The following is a 26,239-nucleotide window of genomic DNA, read 5'->3' on the forward strand; positions in this document are numbered from 1 at the left end:
CCAATATGGACCCAAAATAGTCATGTATCTAGCATAACAAAAAAGTTTAAAAACTTAGTAAGTGAGCAGTTAACCTGTATCCACAGTGATCAAGCAGCAGTGTTCACATGTTTTTAGTCTCTGTGTTTTCTTAAACTAAAATTACCATACAATTTTTGATTAAACATATCAAACAGCAAAGTATCATCAAGCATTTTATCAAGAAAGTTAGGCTCCATTTAATCAATGCTATCATTAAAACTATAGCAGTTGTGACTGTAACCCATTTTAACAAATAAATTATATATATATTTTTTTCTCATGTATGCACATTAGAGGTTCTCCCTATAGTCTTTGTGTCTCTGTTGAAGCATGTAATAACACTCTGGGACGAGAGGTGGCACTATAATTAACATTGCCATTTCCTTCTCTCTCTACACAGCAAGTAAACTGCCCAGTGAGAGCAACTGACTCCGCTCCTTCCAGTTCATGCTCCATAAAAGTTCGGGCTTCCTGGAAGAAGATGTCATTTTTGGCAAGAGTTAATCACCAAACTGAGCTCCTAAGAAAACTGACCTTATTCATGGCCAACTAGCCGATTACTTTGATTTGCTTTTAGCCTTAACATTTGGAGGGTAAGTATACCAAAAAGCGTTTATTTTTGTTATATTCTGGGACATTAAACGGGATGACTCATTGGTGGTTGGGGCCCCAAAAGTTCCATTTTTTGTAATTGTCATTACTGCACCAAGCCACAATGTATATATACGGTATGTATAGGTATGTACACATATAAACTGCACAAAAACGTTAAAGGAACACTTTGGAAACACATCAGATCTCAACAGGAAAAAAAAATCCTGCTGGATATCTATACTGATATGGACAAGGTAATGTGTTTGGAACGAAAGGATGCCACATCATTTGATGGAAATGAAAATTATCAACCTACAGAGGGCTGAATTCAAAGACAAAATCAAAGTGAAAAAACGATGCGGCAGGCTAGTCCATTTTGCCGAAATGTCATTGCAGCAACTCAAAATTGTACTCAGTAGTTTGATGGCTCCCACGTGCTTGTATGCATGCCTGACAACGTCGGGGCATGCTGCTAATGAGACAATGGATAGTGTCCTGGGGGATCTCTGGACCAGGGCATCACTGAGCTCCTGGACAGTCTGAGGTGCAACCTGGCAGCATCGGATGGACCAAAATATAATGACCCAGAGGTGTTCTTTTGGATTTAGGTCAGGCGAGTGTGGGGGCCAGTCAATGGTGTCAATTCCTTCATCCTCTAGGAACTGCCTACATACTCTCACCACATGAGGCAAAACTAGTGAAAAAACAGTCAGAAATGATGAGGAGGGAAAAATGTCAGTGGGCTCCACCTGCTAAACCATTCCTGTTTTGGGGGTTGTCTCATTGTTGCCCCTCTAGTGCACCTGTTGTTAATTTCATTAACACCAAAGCAGCTGAAACTGATTAGCAACCCCCTCTGCTACTTAATGGACCAGATCAGTATTCCAGAAGTTTCACTAACTTGATGCTATACTCTGATTAAAACGTGCTCCTTTAATTTTTTTCAGCAGTATATATATATATATATATATATATATATATATATATATATATATATATCCTCTTTAATAAAATCTCTGTGTGTGTCCAGGTGTCCGTGTGCGTGTGTCTTCTGGTGAAGTGCGCAATGTTACTGTCAGAGAAAGTTACGGGCGTTTTACAGAAATACAAACCAGTATTACTGCGAGAGGAAATTAAAGGTACACAATACAGTGACGCATATTACAGCCACATACAAGCCAGTATTACTGTCAGAGAAAATTAAAGGCATATTACCGACGCGCATGCCTGTATTACCGGCAGAGAAAATTAAAGGTATATTACGGACGTACAAGCCAGCGGAAATACAAGACAGTATTACTGTCACAGAAAATTAAAGACACACAATACACGGCGGCAGCCCACGAAGAACGGTCAGCTCAGCAAGTAAACATCAACAAAAGAAAGGCTGAAAGACAAAGAAAAATACGACCAACAAAAAGAATGAGGTCAAAGTCCCTTGCCATTTAATATAGACTGTTCCTACTAATGTTTATGCACTACTGTTCAAGCGCCCGTTATTGTAATGGGCTTAATGACTAGTATATATATATATATATTGTAACACACAAGCAAATAGGGAGTAGCTGAATGGCTAAATGGAGTGTGATACTTTGCAGGGAATAGGTTTGGAACAGAGCGCTAACTCCTTTCTCTTTTGTTTAGCAGGAAAACTGAAGGAGAAACGACCCCATAAGAAGTCACGCACTTGAGTTCCTTTCCGTGTTTACAAGCGCACCCCCGTCCCAGTCTGATGACATCACTTCCAGTTCCACGCTCCTACATCACCCAGACATCCCTTGGATTTTCCCATCAACCTATTATGTATAAGAAAGTCTTGATTAGACGAGCGGACCTCACACTGTATGAGGCAGGAGAACCCCAAACCTTTGTAAGAGTGTTGTCTCTTCCTTTCTATCGTTTACAGATTGGCGTAGCCAGGTAATTTGTTCGAGGAAGAATGTCGGAAGAACAAAACCTGAATACCGTCTTGAAGACCATTCTGACAGAGCTGCAGATGTTCAAGCTCCAGGTCGGGGAAACCCGCACAAAATTGGCTGAGGCAGAGGCTAGATTCGTTGCAGGACATGCGGTAAGACCAGAGGTTCCTCAGCCTCCTCCTGCTCAGCTAGTACTGCTAGCAGAGGGCAACGACATTGGGTCCTGTTAGTTTTCGAGTGGACCCCTGCTCATAACTAGTGGACAAAGGCGGAGTAGGCCCACATACTTGCGCCATATTTGAAGGGTGACGCATTGATCTTACTATGTCTGATACTATGATCTTAGTGAGGAGGAGGCCGCCAGTTACGATATCCTAAAGGGCGAACTGTTCAAGTGATACGGCATTTCCTCGGGCCAGCAGGTGAGGGAATTGAGACTCTGGAGGTTCAATGTGGATCAATCTCCTAGGGTGCAAGCATTCGAGATCTGGGGCAAGATTGGCAGGTGGCTAAGGCCAGATGTAAACAACGGCAGGCAAGTGGTCGAACAGCTAGCCTGCGAGACCTATATAAATGCCATGCCTGACCATCTCTCCCAGCAGGTCTGTAGATATTCCTACAAAAATATGGATGTCCTCGTAGAGGTGGTCGAACGTCAGCTGGCGATTGCCAAATCAGGGGGATCAGTAAGGTCTGCTCGCGGAGCCCGACAAGGATGTGTTGCTGCTCCCAAGCCCGCCCGCCGACCCACAGAGCGCCCGGTCAAACCAAAAGAGAAACTGCCCAGCCTCCCACGCTGTTTCAAGTGTGGGGAACTGAGGCACATAATGACCTCCTATCCTCTATCCACAGAACCGATGGATTGTTCCTGGGCACGCAGAGAAAGGTACTGTGCTTTCTCCAATCCCTGTTCTCTACCAAACACGGGTGTGATTTTGATAAATGGGCACAAGGTGTTGGCTATGTTTGATTCCGGGAGTAACATTACCATTGTTGCTCACCGTTTTGTCCTACCACGACAGTTCCTAAAAACCACAACAGGGGTGACTTGTATACACGGAGAGATCAGATATTATAAATCTGCCAAGTGTGTTGTAACCTGGAAAGTAGTCCCGAAACATGTGCTGGTGGCAGTACTCCCGGACCCTCCCTGTCCGGTTATACTGGGGCGGGACTGGTCTTATAGTGTAAACGGTATGGAACAAAGCACACCTGCGGAAGAGTTGAGACTGATAATGGACGGAAGCACTTCCGACCCCGCTGCTCCCACACCTTGTACTTCTGGGGGGGAACCACAAGGGACTGAGGTCTCGATTCCCCCGGCCAACCAAGAAATAACACCACCAGAAGGCCAGGGAAGCAAGACCCCACCGCTTGAGGGCCCAGAGGATCCTTTGAGTGCACTACAATTCCAATATAGGTGTACTCCTTCCTCTTTCAAACGCAAGCAATGGAATGATGATTGCCTGAATGCGGTTGTTTCTGTTGACAGGCAACTCGTCCAGGATTCCATACCACAGGGACCCTACTTTGTTCTGAACAATGATCTGTTGTATCGAGTGGCGGATCACGAAAGTGAGGTAAGGTCATTGTTGCTAGTCCCGCGAGCCTTCCGGTGGGAGGTTTGCAAGTTAGCCCATGTCCACCTCCTGGGAGCCCATCTGGGGCCCGTGAAATCCCTGGAGCGGATTAGGCTCCAATTCTTTTGACGGGATAAATGAGGAGGTCTGTCGATTTTGCCAGTCTTGCCCGGACTGTCAACTTCGCAGGATTCCTAGGAGGGACCGTGCTCCTCTCGTCCCTATTCCATTAATTGACATCCCCTTTGAGAGAATTGGCATTGATCTTGTGGGCCCATTGGAACCCTCATCCAGGGGACACAAATATATTCTAGTAATGGTTGATTATACTACTGGGTACCCACAGGCCATCACCTTGCGGACGGCCAATTCAAAAAATATCACACGGGAAGTCTATTTTCACGAGTGGGGATTCCAAAGGAAGTCCTTACTGACCAAGGAACCCCATTTACATCGGACACGTTCAAGGAGGTTGCTAGGTTACTCAACATTAAGCATCTCAAAACGTCCATCTATCATCCACAAACGGACGGACTGTTTGAACTCTTTAACCAGACCTTAAAACAGATGCTTCGCAAGGTAATCAATGAGGATGGGAGAAACTGGGATCAGTTGCTCCCACTTGTGCTTTTTGCCTACCGGGAGGTACCCCAAGCCTCCACCGGGTTCTCCCCCTTTGAATTACTGTATGGGTGACAACCCCGGGGTATTTTGGATATTCTGAAAGAAGGCTGGGAGGCGGAGGTTCTACCCAGCTCCAACATCTTAAGAGTATATCGCGTAGTTACGCGATCGATTGGCTAAGATTCGTCCCATTCTAAAAGAGCACATGGAGAAGGCTCAATCAATGCAGTCCCAGCATTATAATAAAAACAGCACCCTCCGAGAGTTACAGCTGGGGGACCGTGTGATGGTGCTCATACCTACTTCCCACTCCAAATTGTTGGCCCATTGGCAAGGCCCCTTTGAGGTTAAGGAGAGAAAGGGACTTGTGGACTATTTGGTTAGACAACCAAACTGTTGACCGAGTGAGTGGGTATATCATGTCAACCTGTTGAAGCCGTGGAATGAACGGGACGTGGAGTCCCCCACCGGCCCACACCACTCCCTTTTCTCTAAGAAAACAGCCCTTAATCTTGGTCTAAATCTTAATCCGCAACAAAAATGGGAGCTGGAATCAGCCATCCTGCCAGTGCCAGCAGTAGTTAGCGAGTAACCTGGCCGGACTGCCTTGGTTCAGCATGACATAGTGACGGACCTGGGGATGATTGTCCGGAAGAGACCCTACCGCCTCCCAGAGGCAAAGCATACGGAAGCAGAGATGGAGATCAGGAGGATGTTAGAACTGGATGTAATTGAGGAAAGCCACAGTCCTTGGTCCAGTCCAATTGTCCTTGTCCCAAAGCCGGACGGGTCCTGGAGATTTTACAATGACTTCAGGCGACTCTATCAGGTCTCCAAGTTTGATGTATATCCTATGCCCCGGGTCAATGAGCTCCTCGAGAAGCTGGGAAATGCACGCTACTTGACTACCCTTGACATGACAAAAGGGTACTGGCAAATTCCTTTAGCGGAGTCTGCCAAATAAAAGACAGCATTCAGCACCATGAGCGGGCACTGGCATTACAAGGTCCTCTCATTTGGACTGCACAGGGCACCAGTGACCTTCAGGCATCTGGTAGACAAAAAGCTAAAGCTCCACAGAACCTATTGTGCCGCCTACCTGGATGACGTAGTCATTTTTTCTGGCACCTTGGACGAGCATGTACTGCAGGTCTATGCGGTTTTGTTGACGCCAGCGCATGCCGGGCTTTGCATTAACCTGAAGAAGTGTTTTTTTGGGTTAACTAACGCCCTGAACTTCCCTGTATCGAAAATTCCTGATTTCTCTCATCCTTTAATTTTCTAGACCCATGCTTCGGACACAGGTCTAGGTACCGTGCTGAGCCAAAGTATCGATAGTGCTGAACACTCCGTAATGTACCTGAGCCGAAAACTGCTAGACCGGGAAACGAGGTATGCGGCAGTTGAACGGGAAGCCCAGGCGATTAAATGGGCAGTGAATCAGCTGCAATACTACCTGTTGGGTTGGGAATTTACCCTGGTCACCGATCATGCCGCCCTGCAGTGGATGGCCATGCATAAGAAATTGAATCAAAGAGTCACCAGGTAGTTCTTGGATCTGCAGCCATATCGGTTCACTGTCGTTTACCATAGGGGTTCCCTCCAAGGTTTCGACCTCTCGGTTTAGGTCACCCAACCCAGTGGGTCTGGGCTGAGGGGGGGGGGTCGTGTCACAAATGAGCGAGTAGGGAGCAGCTGAACAGATCAATGGAGCGTGATACTTCTCAGGGATTAGGTTTGGAACAGAGCGCTAATTCCTCTCTCTTTTGTTTAGCATGAAAACTAAAGAACAAACAACCCCATAAGAAGTCATGCACTCGAGTTCTCTTCCGTATTTACAAGTGTACCCCCGTCCCAGTGTGATGACATCACTTCTGGTTCCACGCTCCTACATCACCCAGACGTCCCTCGGACCTTTGTACTTCCTGTCGTCCTGGCTGTATTCTTTATGTATAAGAAAGTCTTGATTAGACGAGTGGACCTCACACTATACTGGGCAGGAAAACACCAAACCCTTGTAAGAGTGTTCTCTCTTCCTTTCTGTCATTCACAATATATATATATATATTATTGTCATGCATGAACGCATGGGAGCAGCTTAAGGACCCAACTGGCATCGTGACAAGTCGTGCCAGGGGACAATGGCGGGGTACTAACCTCTCTCTCTCTCTTTCCATAGAAAAGACGAAGCGCTGCCACCATAATCCTTCCCGGACAGCTGCAAGAACAACACTTCCGGGTCCCTTTCTCTCCTCCCCCACTGATGACGTCCACTGCCCATCCACCACCACGCCTTCCCAGCATTCCACGTTCCTAATTTCCGGTCCGGCTCTTTAATTCAATGAAATATTTGACCTTGCTTTGGTTTCAGTATATGGGGCCAAAAACCCCAGACCTTTATGACTTTGTGCTTGTCATTATTACAGTGGCGTAGCCGGCAGGATTAAAGACCTGAAAACGATGTCTGAAGGGCAGGATCTGAATAGCGTCCTAACTACTATGGCCAATGAGCTCCAGGCGCTCAAGGTGGACCAGGTGGCCACGAAGGTGGAGCTCGCGGAGACGGCTGGCAGTGGCAGAGACGGTAAAATTGAGCCCGCACGGCCCCCGCCTCCTCCTATCATTCCCCTTTAGGAGGCGGATAATATTGAATCGTACCTCTTGATTTTCGAGAGGACGGCCACCCGTAACCTGTGGCCGCAGGCGGAGTGGGCATCCATTCTGGCCCCGTACTTGAATGATCTTCTTGAGGAGGAAGCCACCCAATATGACCTCCTTAAGGCCGAGATCTGTAAATGCTACGGCGTAACCTCCGGCCAGCAGGCGAGGGAATGGCGGCAGTGGAAGTTCGACCCCAGCGGCCCGGCTACAGCCCAGGCCTTCGAGTTCTGGGGCAAGATCGGACGCTGGCTACGGCCAGACGTCAACCAGGCTCACCAGGTGGTTGAGCAGGTCGTCTGTGAGGCGTTTGTACACGCTATGCCGGACTACCTCGCCCAGCAGGTCAGGAGACATCCTTTCAAGGATATGAACGGCCTTTTGGAGGTACTCGAACGACAACAGGTGGTAACCCAACTCGGGGAGTCTGAGAAGATGGCTCACAGGGTCTGACAGGGACGTGTGGCCACCCCAGAACCCACCCGCCGCTCTCCGGAGACTCCTGATAAACCGAGGGAAAGGGTGCCCACCCCACCGCGTTGTTTCAAATGTGGCAAGGTGGGGCATATCGTCAACTCCTGTCCCCTCAACCTGGAACCTATGGACTGCAGCTGGGCCAAGGGTGAGAGGTACTGTGCTCTGTTTAATCTTCCTGCGGTAAAACAATAAGGGAGTGGTATTAATAAATGGGCACTTGGTGGTGGCGTTATTCGATTCTGGGAGTAACATTATCATTGTTGCTTGCCTTTATGTTTTACCGCGACAGTGGAGAGCTCCAAACACGAGAGTCACTTGTGTACATGGGGAGACCAGGTCATACAGGTCAGCAAAGTGCTTCATAACCTGGGAAAGAGAGCCTAGAGAGATGCTTGTTGCTGTGTTGCCCGAGCCCCCCTTCCCGGTTATACTGGGACAAGACTGGTCGGAAAGTAACCACGGTGGAACTGTTACCACTCTGAAACCTAAGCTGGATCTGATTATGGAAGGGCAAAGTTCCCTCCCAGCTGCTCCCACGCCGTGCTCTTCGGTGACTATTGATGATGTGGGTGATCTGGGGGAGCCCTTTTCGGCTACAGACCTTGCCCCGGAAGTACAACCGGAATAGGTTCCTCGTTGAGACGAGCTTAACCCCAATCCACTCACCAGCATGGAATATCAATTTCGGAATATCAATTTCGGTCCACGCCAGCGTCCTGGAACGATGATTCCCTGAAGTTTGCCCGGAATACTATCGTATCCACAAACAACATATCGTTAGCTGATTCCACTCCACCGGGATCCTACTTTGTATTGGATAATGAATTGTATCGAGTTGCGAAACACGAAGGCGAGGTGCAGAGGTTGTTGTTAGTTCCATAGACCTACTGGTGGCAAGTGTGTGAACTAGCGCATGCCCACCTCTTAGGCACCCACCTCGGGGCCGAAAAAACACTGGAGAGAGTGAAGCTCCGGTTTTACTGGCCCGGGATCAATGAGGACATTTCTGTCAGTCTTGCCCAGTCTGTCAGCTACGTCAGACTCCCCGGAGGGATCGTGCTCCTCTCGTCCCGATTCCTCTTATAGACGTGCCATTTGAAAGGATCAGTGTCGATCTGATAGGACCCCTGGAACCTTCAACACGAGGCCATAAATATATATTGGTGACGGTCCACAATTCGATATTCCGAAGCGGTTCCCCTACAAACTGCCAATTCAAAAAATTTCGCATGGGAACTAGTAGGTCTTTTTTCCCGAGTGGGCATACCTAAGGAAGTCCTTATGGACCAAGGTACACCCTTTACTTCAGATACGTTCAGGGAAGTCGCCAAGTTACTCCGCATTAAGCATCTCAGGATGTCGGTGTACCACCCCCAGACAGATGGGTTGGTGGAATGCTTTAACCAGACCCTGAAACAGATGCTCTGCAAGACGGTCAACACGGACAATAGGAACTGGGACCAACTTTTACTGGTGGTGCTTTTCGCTTACCGGGAGGTGCCACAGGCCTCCACTGGGTTTTCCCCCTTTGAACTCCTGTACGAACACCAACCCAGGGGCATATTGGATGTGTTAAAAGAAGGTTTGGAAGGGGAGGCACTTCCCTCCACAAACATCCTAGAATATATCACGCAGTTACTAGATAGGTTAGAGAAAATCCAACCCCTCCTAAAAGAACACATATCTAGGGCTCAAGCAGCGCAGGCCCGGAATTATAATAGGAATTCCTTCCTATGCGAATTGGCAGGGCCCATACGAGGTTAAAGAGAGGAAAGGGCTCGTGGACTATTTGGTGATCCAACCAAACTGTCGACCGAGCGAGAGGGTGTACCACGTGAACCTTTTGAAACCCTGGAGGGATAGGGAAGAGCCACCTCCCTCCGGACCGTCCCTCTCCCTTTTCTCAAAGAAAACCAACCTTAACCTCGGTCACAATTTGACTTCCCACCAGTGACAGGAGTTCGAGGGTGCAATTCGGTCTGTCCTGGAAGGAGTCAGTGAAGCACCAGGCCGGAATTTGCTAATTCAGCATGACATCGTAATGGACCGGGTGGTAGTCAGGGAACGAACCTATCATCTCCCTTGAGGCAAAACATGCTGAGGTGGAGCTAGAGGTACAATGAATGTTGGATATGGACATCATCAAAGAAAGCCATAGCCCCTGGTCCAGTCTTATCATCCTCGTATCTAAGCCGGATGGTTCATGGAGATTCTGTAACGACTTTAGGCATCTCAATCAGGTCTCCAAGTTCGATGCCTATTCTATGCCCTGAGTAGACGAACTCCTCGAGAGGCTGGGAACGGCCCATTATCTGACTGCTCTTGACATTACAAAGGAATACTGGCAAATTCTCTTAACGGCATCTGCAAGAGAAAAAACAGCTTTTAGCACCCCTAGTGGGCACTGGCAATACAAGGTCCTTCCATTTGGGCTGCACGGAGAGGCAGCAACTTTCCAGCATCTGGTAGATAGAGTGCTACAGCCCCACCAGTCCTATTGTGCCGCCTACCTTGATGACGTTGTCATTTTTTCTGCCACCTGGGAGGAACATGTATTGCAGGTATACGCTGTCCTCCTGACACTAGCGTTAGGCCAGGCTTCGTATCAACCCCCAGAAGAGTTTTTTGGCTTGAACGAAGCCAAATATTTGGGCTACCTGGTAGGAGGGGGAATGGTGAAGCCACAGTGTTCCAAAATCAAAGACATCCTCGAATGGTCCCGTCCGATAGTCAAGAAGCAGGCGCAAGCCTTTTTAGGACTAGTGAGTTACTATTGCCGGTTTGTACCTCAGTTTTTTGAGAGGGCTGCACCCTTGACCGATTTGACAAAAAAGCGGGCCCCTTTTCATGTGGTGTGGAATGGCATGATGGAACGGGCATTCAGTGACCTAAAAATGGCCCTCACGACGGCACCTGTTTTGAGAACCCCTGATTTTTCTCTTCCTTTTCTACTCCAGACCGATGCTTCAGACACAGGTCTAGGTGCTGAGCTGAGCCAGAGCATTGATGGCGCCGGAAACTGAGACAAGGTATACAGCGGTAGAACGGGAAGTCCTGGCCATCAAGTCGGCGGTAATGTACTGCAGTACATACTATTGGGTCGAGAGTTCACCTTGGTGACAGACCATGCCGCTCTCCAGTGTGAACCCTTGGGTCACTAGGTGGTTTTTGGACTTACAGCCCTACAAGTTCACCATCACCTATCGCCGGGGTAACCTCCAAGCCAACGCTGATGCTCTCTCCCGGGTTCACGACCTCTCAGTTCGGGCTGCCCGACAGTATACATTTTATACTTATATACAGTACGTATATATACATTTTTATATATATTGTGATAATTGCCCGGACACCACCAGTCTGAGACCACATCTTTATCCAAAATACTTTTATTTTCTTCTCCCCACAACAACACTACTCAGTCCCGCACAACTCACAACGTGCTTCTAGCCCCAGTCTCCCTTCTCCTGGGCCTTCTCTCTCCTTGTCTCTGGGCCACCTGTCCTCTCTCTCATGGAGCTTCGTCCTGCTCCTGCTCCCGACTCCAACTCTCTGATTGGAGGGAGGCGGCCCCTCTTATCCTCACCCGGATGAGCTCCAGCTGCTCTACCTGACGTCACGTCCTGGTGTGGTGGAAGCATCAGGAGAGCACCCGGAAGCACTCCGGGTGACCCTGGAAGGATCGTCCTCCCTATGTGTGGCGGAAGTAAATAAGTCCCGGGCTCCATGAGGCTTGGGGCGCCCCCTGGTGATGGATACGGGCCTCCACGGACTTGAGCCTCCCTGCTCCCCTTCCGTGGGCCTCTTCTACTCCAGGGCGGTTGCCCCCTTGTGGCCTGGAGGACAAATATGCCACAACTCCATCTTTCCAGGTGTCCCGGCCGGGTCTGACCCCCAGCCATGTACGACAATATATACATATATATAAATTTTTTTTTTAAACCAGGTGTTGGTACCTGCCAGGTCACTCATTGCCTGTTTGAAGTTTTTATGTTCTACCCTGTTTTATGTACGTTTACTCTGTGTACTCTGGTTTCCAATCACATGCCAAACACTTATGTTTGCTCTCACTATATCTACAAGACGTTTCCTTCAGGGAACTGTCAGGTTAAATGGCGACTCTGAACTGACGTATTTTACAGTTTCTTACCAGGTATGTGAAAATTATATTTCATATACTCAGGCTGGGTGGCACGGTGGCGCAGTGGTAGAGCTGCTGCCTCGTAGTTAGGAGACCCGGGTTCGCTTCGTGGAGTTTGCATGTTCTTCCCGTGTCTGCGTGGGTTTCCTCCGGGCGCTCCGGTTTCCTCCCACAGTCCAAAGACATGCAGGTTAGGTGGATTGGCGATTCTAAATTGGCCCTAGTGTGTGCTTGGTGTGTGGGTGTGTTTGTGTGTGTCCTACGGTGGGTTGGCACCCTGCCCAGGATTGTTTCCTGCCTTGTGCCCTGTGTTGGCTGGGATTGGCTCCAGCAGACCCCCGTGACCCTGTGTTCGGATTCAGCGGTTTGGAAAATGGATGGATGGATGGATGGATATACTCAGGTTTTTCTCAAACATTGCAAATGTGAGTTTTAGTTTTATTAGTGTCACAAAACTTGTCACATATGAGTAAGTAAGGTGGTGTATAAAAGCACTACACAACTCTGGTACTCCATGTCCTGGACTACTTTCATTTATCTATTAGCTATGAACTATTATCAGTATTTTAGGGATCAAAAAGATGATTTAAAGATGAAATTACAATTTCCCCACATATTAACATTAAATTGTGTACTGCACAGTATACTATTAATTCAATATAGTAATTATTATTTAAAATTCATGTGAGGTCCTAAATAAATAAAGAAAAGAAAGAAAAAAAGGATGCACAAGAGAACAATAATAATCTATGTGCAAATTCATCAAATAAGGAAAGTAATAATCAGCCCGGACGTCCCGCAAGAGACACTGACATCCCATGAGACGAAGCAATGAGACAAAAGGACAGCTGCTGTACAGGCTTTTAAATGATCGACACGCAGCGCGACAAGCAGAGCACGCAGTTCGGCAGCATTAGCATAAAGACAGCAGCTGATCCATCCGCATCACCTTAATGTGCGTTCAGCCCCCCAAACACAATGCAGAGACGCGTAGTGGCAAGCACTTAGCGTGCCCGGGGGTGGGGTTTTGGAATTGGGCCTGGGGAGGAACACGAAGCACTGCAGGAGGAGCAGTAAGCAAGCAGGTGATCCGTCCGCATCTCCAAAGCATGTGTTCAGCCACCCCCTTCAGAACGTGACCGGCAGAGATGCAAAGTGGCTGCCACGTGGCGCACCCCGGGGTGGGCTCACAAAGTGAGCAGGGCGAAAAGACCCCTAGTATATATATATACAGTATACAGTTAGGTCCATAAATATTTGGACAGAGACAACCTTTTTCTAGTTTTGGTTCTGTACATTACCACAATGAATTTTAAATGAAACAACTCCGATACAGTTGAAGTGCAGACTTTCAGCTTTAATTCAGTGGGGTGAACAAAACGATTGCATAAAAATGTGAGTCAACTAAAGCATTTTTAACACAATCCCTTCATTTCAGGGGCTCAAAAGTAATTGGACAAATGAAATAACTGGAAATAAAATGTTCATTTCTAATACTTGGTTGAAAACCCTTTGCTGGCAATGACAGCCTGAAGTCTTGAACTCATGGACATCACCAGATGCTGGGTTTCCTCCTTTTTAATGCTCTGCCAGGCCTTTACTGCAGCGACTTTCAGTTGCTGTTTGTTTGTGGGCCTTTCTGTGCGAAGTTTAGTCTTCAACAAGTGAAATGCATGCTCAATTGGGTTAAGATCAGGTGACTGACTTGGCCATTCAAGAATTTTCCACTTCTTTGCTTTAATAAACTCCTGGGTTGCTTTGGCTGTATGTTTTGGGTCATTGTCCATCTGTATCATGAAACCCCACCCAATCAATTTGACTGCATTTAGCTGGATTTGAGCAGACGGTATGTCTCTGAACACCTCAGAATTCATTCGGCTGCTTCTGTCCTGTGTCACATCATCAATAAACACTAGTGTCCCAGTGCCACTGGCAGCCATGCATGCACAAGCCATCACACTGCCTCCACCGTGTTTTACAGATGATGTGGTATGCTTTGGATAACGAGCTGTTCCATGCCTTCTCCATACTTTTTTCTTGCCATCATTCTGGTAGAGGTTGATCTTGGTTTCATCTGTCCAAAGAATGTTTTTCCAGAACTGTGCTGGCTTTTTTAGATGTTCTTTAACAAAGTCCAATCTAGCCTTTCTATTCTTGAGGCTTATGAGTGGCTTGCACCTTGCAGTGCACCCTCTGTATTTACTTTCATGCAGTCTTCTCTTTATGGTAGACTTGGATATTGATATGCCTACCCCCTGGAGAGTGTTGTTCACTTGGTTGGCTGTTGTGAAGGGGTTGCTCTTCACCATGGAAATGAATTCTAAGATCATCCACCACTGTTGTCTTCCGTGGACGTCCAGGTCTTTTAGCGTTGCTGAGTTCACCAGTGCTTGCTTTCTTTCTCAGGATGTACCAAACTGTAGATTTTGCCACTCGTAAATATTGTAGCAATTTCTTGGATGGGTTTTTTCTGTTTCCGCAGCTTAAGGATGGCTTCTTTCACCTGCATGGAGAGCTCCTTTGACCGCATGTTGTCTGTTCACAGCAAAATCTTCCATATGCAAGCACCACACCTCAAATCAACTCCAGGCCTTTTATCTGCTTAATTGATAATGACATAATGACGGACTTGCCCACACCTGCCCATGAAATAGCCTTTGAGTCAATTGTCCAATTACTTTTGAGCCCCAGAAATGAAGGGATTGTGTTAAAAAAATGCTTTAGTTGCCTCACATTTTTATGCAATCGTTTTGTTCACCCCACTGAATTAAAGCTGAAAGTCTGCACTTCAACTGCATCTGAGTTGTTTCATTTAAAATTCATTGTGGTAATGTAGAGAACCAAAATTAGAACAAAGTTGTCTCTGTCCAAATATTTATGGACCTAACTGTATATGTACGTATGTGTGGGTGTTTTTCTCCATTCAGTTTTATTATTCTTCACTGTTGGTTTTAAAAACTAACAAAATAGACATTGTTGTCAAATGCTTAACAATTTAACAATTAATTAATGGAAAGAGACTTCTAGGCTCATTTATTTTACAAACTATTTTGTTTTCCTGTTTAAACAAATCTGTGTCTTTATGTGTAATTGTTTTTTAATTAGTAATTTATGCTTTTTAACTTAAAACTTGTCACATCACTCCTGAAATAATACCAAACTATTCAATTTCAGATATATTTCTGTCCCAAAATGTCTTTAGAATGTTTTAAGGTATATTTTCTGTAGGAAATGTTAATTAGCCTAGGCAAGGATGCATTAAGATAAATGCATTTCTTTACATATGTATTTTAACACAATGTCAATTGTGAAAGAAGCAGGCTATTTTATGTGCTCTTTGCAACTCCAGTCACACATCCCAGGGTGTGTAACTAAGATAGGCAGTAAAGAAAAAATTATTTATTTCTCTGTGTAATAAAACTAGTAGTATTTGTGGAATTGTAAGGGTTACTATTTGTTTCTCACCTTTGTACATTGTTTCACAACCTGAAATATGGGCAGAAGAGTGTAAGTTAGTTGGGGTGGGGGGATCTTAATACCTAATAACTTTATACACTTTGAACTGATTACAAAGTTAATTTAGAATTCAATAAAAATTCTTGGTCCAATATATGTAGTAAAGACATAATTTTAGTAATTATTATTTTTGCTAATTTTCTTGCACAGTGTGGTTGTTGGCCCTGAGTTGCCCATTGCTGATAAGGTATGCTCTGGTTTGACCATGAAATACAAATTTTGATAAACTGATAAATATTTAGTAATTCATGTTTCTTCTTGGGGCGGCACACAGTAAGGAGACCTGGGTTCACTTCCCGGGTCCTCCCTGCGTGGAGTTTGCATGTTCTCCCCGTATCTGCGTGGGTTTCCTCCGGGTGCTCTGGTTTCCTCCCACAGTCCAAAGACTTGCAGGTTAGGAGCATTGGCGATCCTAAATTGTCCCTAGTGTGTGCTTGGTGTGTGGGTGTGAGTGTGCCCTGCGGTGGGCTGGCACCCTGCCGGGGGTTTGTTTCTGCCTTGCGCCCTGTGTTGGCTGGGAATTGCTCCAGCAGACCCCTGTGACCCTGTATTAGGATATAGCGGGTTGGAAAATGACTGACTGACTGTTTTTTCTTGGTATTCTGAAAAGAGTTTTCATAGTTAGAATTTTTTAACTTTTGACTAGCTTATAAATGTTTAAAGCTGTGGTAATGCTGTCTAATCAGCGTTAACATTCCCTTTGTTATCGTATACATTAGCTATATTTTGTGTTGTGCAGCTATGTCCATGTAAGTGACTTTTCCTTTTCTCTCTGTTCACCCTAATTTGTTTCTTTAAATCATCTCTGAGCAAGGTGCAGTAGGCACATGGGCAGGCATGAAACTAATACTGTGCAAATGCTCATCCATAATAACAGCACTTCAAGCTGAAACTAGGAAATGAAATTATGGGGCAATAAAAGTCTTCCACAAAAACGGCTGTCAGCCCAGTCCCCATAATTGAGAAGAAGTGTCATATAGTGGTGTTGCACCCTAAAATAGTATTGTTTACTTCATATATAATTTCATAGGATGCAATTTAGACACCAATTTTTTGACCACAGAGAAAAAGAAAATTGCAAACAGGTTCTGTACAAGAATTTCTGCCCTTTACAAGAGAACAGATGTGAAACATCAGGTTTTTTTTTGCTGCCTATTACTTTTGCTTACTCCTCAAAGATGAAAAAAACTTATGTTAACAAAACAAGATGTTCAAAAACTGAAAGGAAGTCATCTGGATCCTTCAGTGAATTACGGAAGCTCACAAAAGGCAATTTTCATCACTCACCCTCTTTAAAAGGCAATATTGCTTGTGATTATATAAAGAGCTCTTGAATAAATCTCACACTCAGAAAAAAAACATTATTATTACCCATTCCTATTAGAAAGAAGACTTCAAATAAGCAGATTTGAAATTTTTCCCTACAGCATACAATGGCCTCATGTCCACTCCAGGATTGTCACAGCTTGGTAGCACACAATGCTGCTAGATTTTGACTTCCTTTGGTCAAATGATAGGAACCACAGATTTAAAAATTAGAGGAATGAATGCGTGGAATGTTTGTGTATAACTGAAATTGACAATTTTTTTTATCTTTGAGCTTAATCATTTGTAAACATTTTTTCTTAATCAAATTTTGTGCTTTCTGCATGTTTTCTTTGACAGATTTCAAAGGACTACTGAAACTTAGGAACAGGGCTTAGCAGTTGTTAGATAAACCTGAATTTCACACCATTTCTTTCCATGTCCACTGATTTTTTCAAAAAGGTAGATGGTTAGCTGTAGGAAGGCAATAGTAAGAACATTTACTGTGTATTTAATTTCTATTAAACACAAGTCATCTGACTTTATATACTCTAAGGCAAATCATTCATACAATGAGATCAGAAACACATCTTCATTATGTATTTTTTGCACTATATGTGATCCTATTTATGCAGTTGTAATGTGCTATATTTTTTATTTAAACAGCAAAACAAAGTAATAAAACACAATCTAATCCATAAACAATAGCAAATAGTATGTTCCATCCATCAAAATCAGCAAATATTCTTAAACATTGAAAAGCATTTATCAGAGAGGTCAATGTTACTTATTTATAAAATTTATTTTGGATATTTTCTTTTCATTTACTAGTGTTGAACCTCACCAATGATCTATACAGAGGCAACCCCTGTAATGCACTTTCATATTTTTATTATGTTTAGCTGGATCTTCCTGAAGGTTTCTGTTTTCTATGTACAGTCCAATGTCCTGCTGCCAGGGTGTCAATCCCTGCCTGAATAATTTACACTGGCAAAGGTCTCACTAAGTAAAGGCTCATATTTAATTACAACTATAATGCAGAAACAATAAATAACAAAACTATATAATATTTAAATGCATAAAATTAAAAACAGAGAAAACAGAAATGTTAACCCATAACCTAAAGAAATCCTAACAATTACAGAATTGCTCAGGTGACAACTGGGAAAGGGAAAACAAAAATACCCATTAGCAACATTCTTGAATAAAATAAATCCCTGGAGGTCCACAACTGTCATAACATAATTTTTTCCTTGTACAGTCTGTTTGAATAGAGGAAACTTGAATAATTTAGAGTATAGCTCATAAAAATTACAAGATGCAGGTTTTAAAAACAATTAAAAAATATTTTTTCAGCTTTGCAACAGAGTCTCAGTATGTGTTATTTATATCATATTGTATCATGTTGTGAATGCACAAACCTTTACATGTAACAAATTAATGAATGTTGTAAAGTAACTGAGTACACAGCTATTTTAACATGAGATTTCACCACAGCAATCCAAAGCACATTTTGTGGCAAACTATGTGAAAAAGAATGCACTGAAAACTTCAACAAACTTGTGTGAGGACTGATCTGTGATAAACCGAGGTATACTTTTTTAGTAGTCTCCTTTGTGTTATGTTTACCCCCAGAAAAACAAGCCAAAACACTGACATTTTTTCAACAAAAAAAATGTTATTATGTGTATCAGAAATATGTAAATACCAAATCTTTATCATAAATACAATAGGAAAGGTACGTCTAGATTCCACTGTTGTACTGATGCAGATACAGTGCAAGTCCTTCATATGAGTCCTCCATGCCTGGAAAAAGTCACCAACGCACAGCCCAACGTTGCAATGGGGGCAGTACAAGCAAGAAAGTCAGTGTCTGATCCCGAAAAGTGACGTGCTTCTTGTGTTATTTTAGATTACCTCAGGACAAGGCTTACTGACTTCCACATTTCCCATAACACGTACGTTGACAGGTGGCACATTGTGAACAGTTCTTAGGGGGCTAAAGTCTTTTTGTCCTTCTACTTGACTGCAATCATTTTTGTCTTTCTGCCACAATGCTACTTGCACCACCGTGAACCTTCAGGCGACCAAAGTCACCAGGCAGATAATGGCGGTTCAGTCATACCGCGCCATATGCATCAGTTCCACTATGTGTGTCACAGTCTGATGGCTACTTCACATTGTCATTACTATTGCTTGATTTAACAAATGGTTCACTTTCAGTTTGTTCTGAAACAGGCTTTACAGCTCTTTATTTAATTGCTATTTGTTTTTGTTTTTTTTTGAAGGCTCTGCCCCACTCAAACATACTGATGAGCTACCATAAATTGGCATAGAGTGTGTAAAAACAATTCATAATATTTTTGCAGCATGATATCATTTCTTTCAGAAGATGGCTGCAGAATACTGTCTCAATTGTTATTTGGGCTAAACCCTCCACATCTCATCTAAATTGAGTGAAGGCTCACAATGCTTATATTTAATTATAACTATAATGCAGCAACAGTAAATTACAAACCCATACAATATTTAAATCCATAAACACATAAATGAAGTTAAATGAAATTTTAACAAGTAAGACTCGGGAATACCCGTATTTTCATAGAATTCTGAGCCTGAGAAATCCTTGAAATTAATGCCAAGATGGTTAATACTCCATTTTTAATGTGTTTTCATTTATGTTTTCAAATTTCATTTTTTTTTTTTTTAAATACAGCTCAAAATCTACACTAGTTTATTTTAGTTTCTTCCACTTGCTTCAATCAGCCCCTTGGATTAGTGTACCTCCAAGCAATTCACTTCTGTTTCCTAAGGTCAGCAATTGGATGTATAATTCTAGCCATATTTATATGTCTGATGCGATAAGCTTAAGTGTCAACATTTATAGGAAAACACTGAATGCAAATTGATAAGGGTTACTATTGATAAGGGTTATTTTTGGTGTTTATGGTTTTTAATTGTGGTGTTTTAGAAGAAGGAAAAATACAAAAATTTTATATTCTTTTTTTAAGTACAAAGGTAAAGCAATCCTTCAACCCTCTCTATGTTGAAAATAAGTCGAAGGAGGAAGCCAATGGCAAGGGAAAATTTGCAGCAAGTTATAGGAAGAAGACATAACATTCACAAGAACTTTAACACTGAAGCATAATAAGCTAAACAAAGTAGGTTTTGAAAAATTCCATTGAGGTTTGTGTTAAACAAAAGCAGTATTTTTAATTTTTTAATACTATGTTATGTAATAATCATTTGCATAGAAATGATTACAATGCTATTTTTTCTTTGGAACAGCTGATTTTATTTGGGGGATTTTAGAGTCAGGAGATGGCTCTTTTCCTTTGTATATGATTAGGAATGAAATTAATTAAATCTGTACACAGTTATACTTTCCATTATAAAATGTGTATACTTATACAATAAAAGCATTTTTGTCATTATTTTTATTTATTTTTCCAGTAAATGATTTGTTATTTAATATTGTCAGTTACAGTATACTATTAATGTTGAAATATTTTGAAACTATATTTACTACAAGTAGATAGATAGATAGATAGATAGATAGATAGATAGATAGATAGATAGATAGATAGATAGATAGATAGTGCTGTGGATCCAGAGTGAAGGGCTCCATCAAGTGACCCTTAGTGGCAGAGAGAAAAAAGGGAGAGATAGAGAGAGCAAGTAGGGATTCTAGGGGACAGTACACCTGATATGGTCCTCCAAAAGGGCAATAGGCAGAAGAAGGAGAGACTAGAAGCCTACTTAAAAGTATGCACTGATACTAGTAGGCAGGCAATGGAGCATGTGCTAGGAATGACTGATCTTTTACTGAGAAAGACAAAAGGCAATGTAAGAGTATATTGGGTGGTTACATGACTTACATGAATAGCTTACAGTGAGTAGCATAGTGCACTTATCTGGGGAAACTGGGGCCGAGTTACCTATTTAAGAAAAAAATTAAGCGCCACTGCCAGGAAGCCAGTACTCTCTCAGTAATTGATACAAGGTAGCATTTGGTTGTCCGTCTAATGCAGTGTTTCTCAATTCTCAAAGAGGGACTAACCCTGGTTCTAAAATTCACACTTGATTCGCCAAGTGGGAACCGCTATGACAACTGTGCTGAATTCACCAAGGGGGATACCCCTTCTTGGCGAGTTCTGAAGACACAGTGGCTCGCAATACCAGAAAGGTTGAGAAACACGGCTGTAATGGAACTAGCAATTGAGAGACTGCCTGAGAAACCAGCTTTTTAAGGTTTCCAAATACTAATGGAGTAAATTGACATCAGAGACAATAAATGGAAGCACTTGCCTGCTGTTTTTGTAGCATAAATGGGGCATCCCCAGTCCTTGGCTAGAAATAATCCTATCAAGGCATTTAAACTGCCTCATAGCAGAACACGATTTAAGTCTAGAGCTGAGAGATACGAAAGTTGGAATTACTGTAAATCGTTTTAGCAGGAAGCCAGGTTCATATGTTAGTGCAAAACAGAGACAGAAAGAGAGAAAGAAAGAGATGAGGAAGAGGGTGCTTGGTGGTAATTTGAAATTAGGTAAATTTGGGAAAGTCACCTGGAAGACAGAGGTTCAGCACATGTATAGGTAGACCCAGTAAGCAGCATGTTTTTATTTTACTTCGAATTGCTGTGTACTTTGGGCTGCTTATATGGTAAATAACTGCTTGTGAATTATTAATAAATGAACCAGTTTAAAAGGTATACCTGTTTGGCAGTTTCCCTTCTTCCCAGGTCACGTTGACTGGCAATTATAAACTGTTTCATTGTGATAAAGTGTGGTGTTGGGTAGTTGTATATGCTACAATATGTTGTCCCCCAATTCACAGTTGGTTTCTGCCATTCTCCCTGTGCTGAGGGGACTGATTCCGGCTTCACTATACTCAGTAAATGGATGGATGAATGGGAAAATACACTTTCCTCATTGTCATATAAGAGCTCCAAAATAAGGACAAGACTATACAGAAGGTGGTTCTGTCAATAATAGAAGATTAGCCTTAGAATTCACTAGGGCACCTCTCTCGGGCTGAGGTGTTTCAGTGAACCTGTTTCTGGTTCTCTAACAGCATGTTAGCACCATATGGTAAGTAGTTTCTGTAGGAGGTATCCCTCAAACAGCATACAGTATTGTTTATTTTCCTTGCCTTTTGCTCTGTATATATTCTTTTGTAAGACAGTTACAATGTTACACCATGATCGTGTATCATTTATGGTTTGTTATTTACTACTATCAGGTGGTATTGCTTAAGCTAAAATTCTTCTAGAAATATAGAGGTGCTAAGTTCAAATCCAGATGTTGGCTCTGGCCTCTGTGTGACCATGAATGAAATATCTGGGTGCATCATTAATTTACTGAAAGAGGTATGCAAAGTCCTTTGGGAAATATTTCGAAAGAGCAGTAAATGCAAAGTACTTTTCTCCTGATACACCAATACACCAAGTAAATTGCTTTTAAGTTTGCATGGGAATGTGATGCATATGTTGGAAACATTATTAACTCAAGAAGTGGTGCATGTGTTAGCATACTGGATGAAATCTGCCATCCAAAGGACAAACCTAGTAGTTCACTCTATTACCATAATGCATTTAATTATGTTGTCTCTTGAAAAAGGGAGTAATTTCTTAGTTTTAATTTTCAATGCAGAGGTGCTGACAAAAGATTTGCAAAACCCAGTTTACTAGTACTTGAGGTCAGATCCAGAAAGTTAAAAATGACAAACTTCTTTTCAGAAATGATGTGCTGCACATCTTGGTGTTGAAGGAGGTGTCTAAGCTACAGTAATTCCACATTTTGAATGTAATACGTATGCAGAATATTTTCTTATGTAATAGGGAGTTTGGTCTTATCTCTATTGAAAACAAAAAGCTCACTGCATAAGTAACTTGTGCACTTAAATAAAACAATTATCTTGTATATGGCACATAAATATTATACAAACAAAAAAACTGCGTAATCCATATAGATATATTTTCGTCATTTTTTTATTATGCTGTAGTAATAATACTACTCATAGTTCTGGCCAAATAACATTACAGGACTTTGAAAATTGTACATGTTAGTAATAGTTACTCTAATCTTAAAAGTTATAAAAATTGAAAACTCTTTAGCTGTGCCACAAAGTATGGTGATTTTCTCGGAAATATTAAAATACCTCAGATTTTTTAGCATTGCATGAACTAAACTACTGATAGAGTTTATTACATATCTTTAGTCTGCTTCTTTAGTCAGATTTATCACAAACTTGTATTATTAACCTGTCAGAAAATGACAGAATAATTGATGGTGGTCTCCTTTTAACTATGTTTTCCATGATCAAGTTCCCCATGACCTTTTTCTTTAAGACATTGCATTAAGGGCTAGCTCAGCACCAGCCTGTTCAGTCCCACCTGAGAGGTATAGTTGCTTCCAAGGGTTAAATTAAATCTACAGCTGACCTGACACAGTTTTTACTTAGCGAGAATATAAAATGCTCTTGTTCATTTTTAAAGCTACATTAATATGTATGCATGTCCAAAACAAATAGAAAAGCTGGCCGCATATATAATGCACAATGTTAATTTTTACCTTATTTCTATTTGTATTACACACACTCACACCCACATATACATAAGAATCTTACTTTTAGTGTTACTTTAGAAAAAAAAAACATGCAACACATGAGATAGATATTAGGCTCTGAACCACACAGAAATAAATTTACCTGCTGTATTTTCAGTAGTGGATTTATCTGTCTCTTTCTCTTTTTTGATTTTTAACTCATTCTTTCCTGCTTTGGGTTTGAAGTGTTCCTCAGTATTTCCTAGTTGCTCAGATGCTTGGGTATTACTTACAATAGCCTCTGATTCCGAGAAAGAATAGTAATGCTCCCTGTTCATAATTTCCTGCAGATAGTAATCCTGGTCTTCCATCGGGATCCCATGGGTAACATGTAGGAGCTGCCCCAGCAGTCCAAAAAGGGAGAAACTCAGAAATGCTAAACAATAACCCCTGTTCACTGAAGGGAGCATAATCACAGGGATCCTGTTACTGGGAAGGTTGTAGCAGGCAGGGAAGAAAGAAAATCAAGCAATCGGCTGAGCTTTGTCAGTCCCTGCAGCAAAGCTGCTAGTCACATCAGCTTCCGTGCTTCAGCTGGAATAGAGTTTACAAACTTTTAAAGCACTAAGTGAGTGAAGAACACTCTAGAGCCAGGAGGTCCATGTGATTGCTTGCAGGGAAGTGAGGGGAGGAGGAGGGGTAAAGGGATTTTCTGCTTTGGATGTTGGCAGGTGGCTCAGTTCATGCACTAAAGATCCTTTGCTAAGCTCAGAGGAGTTTTTTTTTGTCAGATTCCTAAAGATAAATGTAGTTTCTACAAACATAAAGTAATTAAAACCATCAGTGTGCTACTTTGTTCTATAAATATGTATTTCATTCAAATACCCTGAAAAATTTGTCCGTGACCCATGTAAAAGGGAAGTACCAGTTTTTCCTTTCCGATTTATGCAATTTACACAAGTGATTTTACCATGCTTAAAAATGCAACTTAATTTAAAACTGAAATTCAAAAAACAACAAGCAAGAGAAAATTTCACTTTTTAGCGTATGCTTTTAATTCAGCAACCCTGAAGTCATTTTTAGGAAATCCTTTTAACATATTTAATGCTAAAATAATCATTTCAACTACGAATGCAGGAGTTAAGACAAAATAATTGTGGTTCTGTGCATGTTGCTACTGGTTCTATCCTTCCAATAAAAAATGAAAAAAATGCTAATATTTATTTTATGAGGGAGGCAGAGATACCTTTCTAAGGACAAAGATATTAAACTGAATTAATTTTCAAAGGCTGAAGATGATAGCAAGTCAAAAGGGCAACACAGGTAAAAGTCAAAACCAGAAGAAGATGGCGGCACAGGAAGGTGGAACCTCATTTGTGACCTGGATTCGAATTAAAAAAAAAGTTCCCAAGTGAGAACATGACAGTAGCTTAAACTTAGTAAGTTTCAGGGGTATCAATCCGTCCAGTTAAGAAGCATAAGCGATTATGAATCAACTTTACCTGTTTTTTTACAAATGAAAGTGACAACAGGTACACTGGAGAGACAACAGCAAGACAACCCCAAATAGGAAATGGTTTTGCAGGTGGTGGCCACAGAAAATTGCTCTCTACTTACCCTTCCTGGCTGATTATTCTCTAGTTTTGTGTGTTGCTAGTGTCTTTGACACTATTAGTAGCATGAGGTGGTACATACAGCCAACTCAGTTTGCACTGGTAGTCCAGCTCCTCCTGGATGGCACATCCATATGTGCTGTTGCAAGATGGTTTGCTGTGTGTCCCAGCCCAGTCTCAAGAGCATGGAGGAGTTACCAAGAGACGGTGTGTTACACAAGGAGAGCTGGTCAGGGCCGTAGAAGGGCATCAACCTAGCAGCAGGACCAGTATCTGTTCCTTTGTGCAAGGAGGAATAAGAGGAGCACTTCCAGAGCCCTACAAATCAACCTCCAGGTGGCTACTGGTATGCAGGTTTCTGACCAAACTGTTCAAAACAGACTCTATGAGGGTGGCATGAGGGGCCAACATTACCTAGTGGACATGTGCTCACAGACCATCACCATGCAGACTCGAATGGCATTTGTTAGAGAATACCACAATTGGCAGATCTGCCACTAGTGTCGCTTGTCTTCACAGATGAGAGCAGGTTCACACTGAGCACATATGGCAGATATGAAAGAGTCTGGAGATGGTGTGGTGAACATTATGTAGCCTGCAACATCATCCAGCATGATCGGTTTGGTGTTGGGTCAATAATGGTCTGGGGAGGCATATCCTGGGGAAAGGGGAGTGTTGGAAGGTTGCATAGACCTCCACATGCTAGGCAACAATACCCTAACTGTTGTTGGGGATGAAATCCTCAGAGCCATTATCAGACCTTATGCTGGTGCAGTAGGCTCTGGGTTCCTCCTGGTGCAGGACAATGTCTGGCCTCAGGTGGTCATAGTGTGTGGGCAGTTCCTGGATGACAATGACATTGATGCCATTGATTAATCTGCACATTCCTCAGACCTAAATCCAATTGAGAACTTCTGGGATGTGATACACCGGTGCATCAAACACTGTCAAGTAGCACCACAGGCTATCCAGGAGCTCACTGATGCCCTAATCCAGGTATGGTAGTAGATCCCCCAGATCACCATCCACCGTTTCATCAGGTGCATGCCCAGATGTTGTAGGGAGTACATACAGGCTCATGGGATCCTTACACACTACTGAGTCACATTATGAGCTGCTGTGATGAAAACCACACAAGTTGGATCAGCCTGTGATTTCAATTTTTGACTTTTGATTTTCAGTGTGATGTTGAATCCAGTCAATGGGTTGGTGATTTTGGTTTCCATTGACCATTGTTACATCATTT

General features: G+C 42.8%; 1 protein-coding gene across 1 annotated transcript in view; it reads right to left on the reverse strand.

The window, feature by feature from the left end:
- LOC114646877 (inactive carboxypeptidase-like protein X2) overlaps positions 1-24,042 on the reverse strand; it is a 357,898-nt gene extending 333,856 nt beyond the window's left edge. Inside the window, exon 1 of the mRNA XM_028795245.2 lies at positions 23,544-24,042. Within this exon, the coding sequence (XP_028651078.1) occupies positions 23,544-23,850 (307 nt within the window). The 5' untranslated portion in view covers positions 23,851-24,042. The remainder of the gene's footprint in view (positions 1-23,543) is intronic.
- Between the last annotated feature and the right edge of the window lie 2,197 nt (positions 24,043-26,239).

The sequence above is a fragment of the Erpetoichthys calabaricus genome, chromosome 2, assembly GCF_900747795.2.
Source record: "Erpetoichthys calabaricus chromosome 2, fErpCal1.3, whole genome shotgun sequence".
Classification (NCBI taxonomy): Eukaryota; Metazoa; Chordata; class Cladistia; order Polypteriformes; family Polypteridae; genus Erpetoichthys; species Erpetoichthys calabaricus.